This window comes from Colobus angolensis, unplaced genomic scaffold (genome assembly GCF_000951035.1).
Source record: "Colobus angolensis palliatus isolate OR3802 unplaced genomic scaffold, Cang.pa_1.0 Scaffold60, whole genome shotgun sequence".
Classification (NCBI taxonomy): domain Eukaryota; kingdom Metazoa; phylum Chordata; class Mammalia; order Primates; family Cercopithecidae; genus Colobus; species Colobus angolensis.
In genome coordinates this window covers 1,364,904-1,365,478 of record NW_012119599.1, presented here as the reverse complement: position 1 = coordinate 1,365,478, position 575 = coordinate 1,364,904, and the positions used below count along the sequence as shown (strand labels likewise).

Here is a 575-nt window from a genome sequence, read left to right as displayed (position 1 = left end):
GGTCGCGCGCTCCGCTTCGACCCCACGGCCTTTGTGAAAGCCAAGGAAAGGAAGCAGAGAGAGATCAAGATGAAGTCAGTGCCCCTTCCTCCCTCACCTGCCCCTGGCCCTGGCCCTGGCCCTTGCCCGCTCCCGGGCGCTCATCTCTCCACGCCACCATCAGTCCCCATCTCCTTCCACCTGCTCGCTTCTCGCCGGATACCCCGCCTGCTTTGCCTGCTCCGCCTGCTGTGCCTTCCGTCCGTCCCACCTCCTCGTCTGTGTTTCTGCATGGTTTCCGCGCCTAGGCTTGTCACCTTGGGCGGTCGCCGGCGTGGCTGTGACCTTTTGGGGCGCAGCGATACCCTTGCCTGCAGGAGTTGGGCGTACAGGCCAGCGTCTCCTTTCTTTTTTACCAGGCAGCAGCAGCGGAACCGATTAGGCAGTGGGGGAAGCGGGGACGGTCCGTCCGTCTCCTGGTCTCGCCAGACACGGCCCCCTGCTGTCGTGACTGGCCGAGGGGACGCCCCTAACCGCTCCCGAAACCGCAGCTCCTCAGGTAACCGGCCTGGAGCTCCGGGCCGCGGGGCTAGGCA

At 65.7% G+C, this 575-nt stretch overlaps 1 protein-coding gene across 1 annotated transcript in view; it reads left to right on the top strand.

Moving 5' to 3' along the window:
* Positions 1 to 575, top strand: part of CCDC61 (coiled-coil domain containing 61) — a 24,954-nt gene that overhangs the window by 22,507 nt on the left and 1,872 nt on the right. Inside the window, exon 6 of the mRNA XM_011962967.1 lies at positions 399 to 538. Coding sequence (XP_011818357.1) covers positions 399 to 538 — 140 coding nt within the window. The remainder of the gene's footprint in view (positions 1 to 398; positions 539 to 575) is intronic.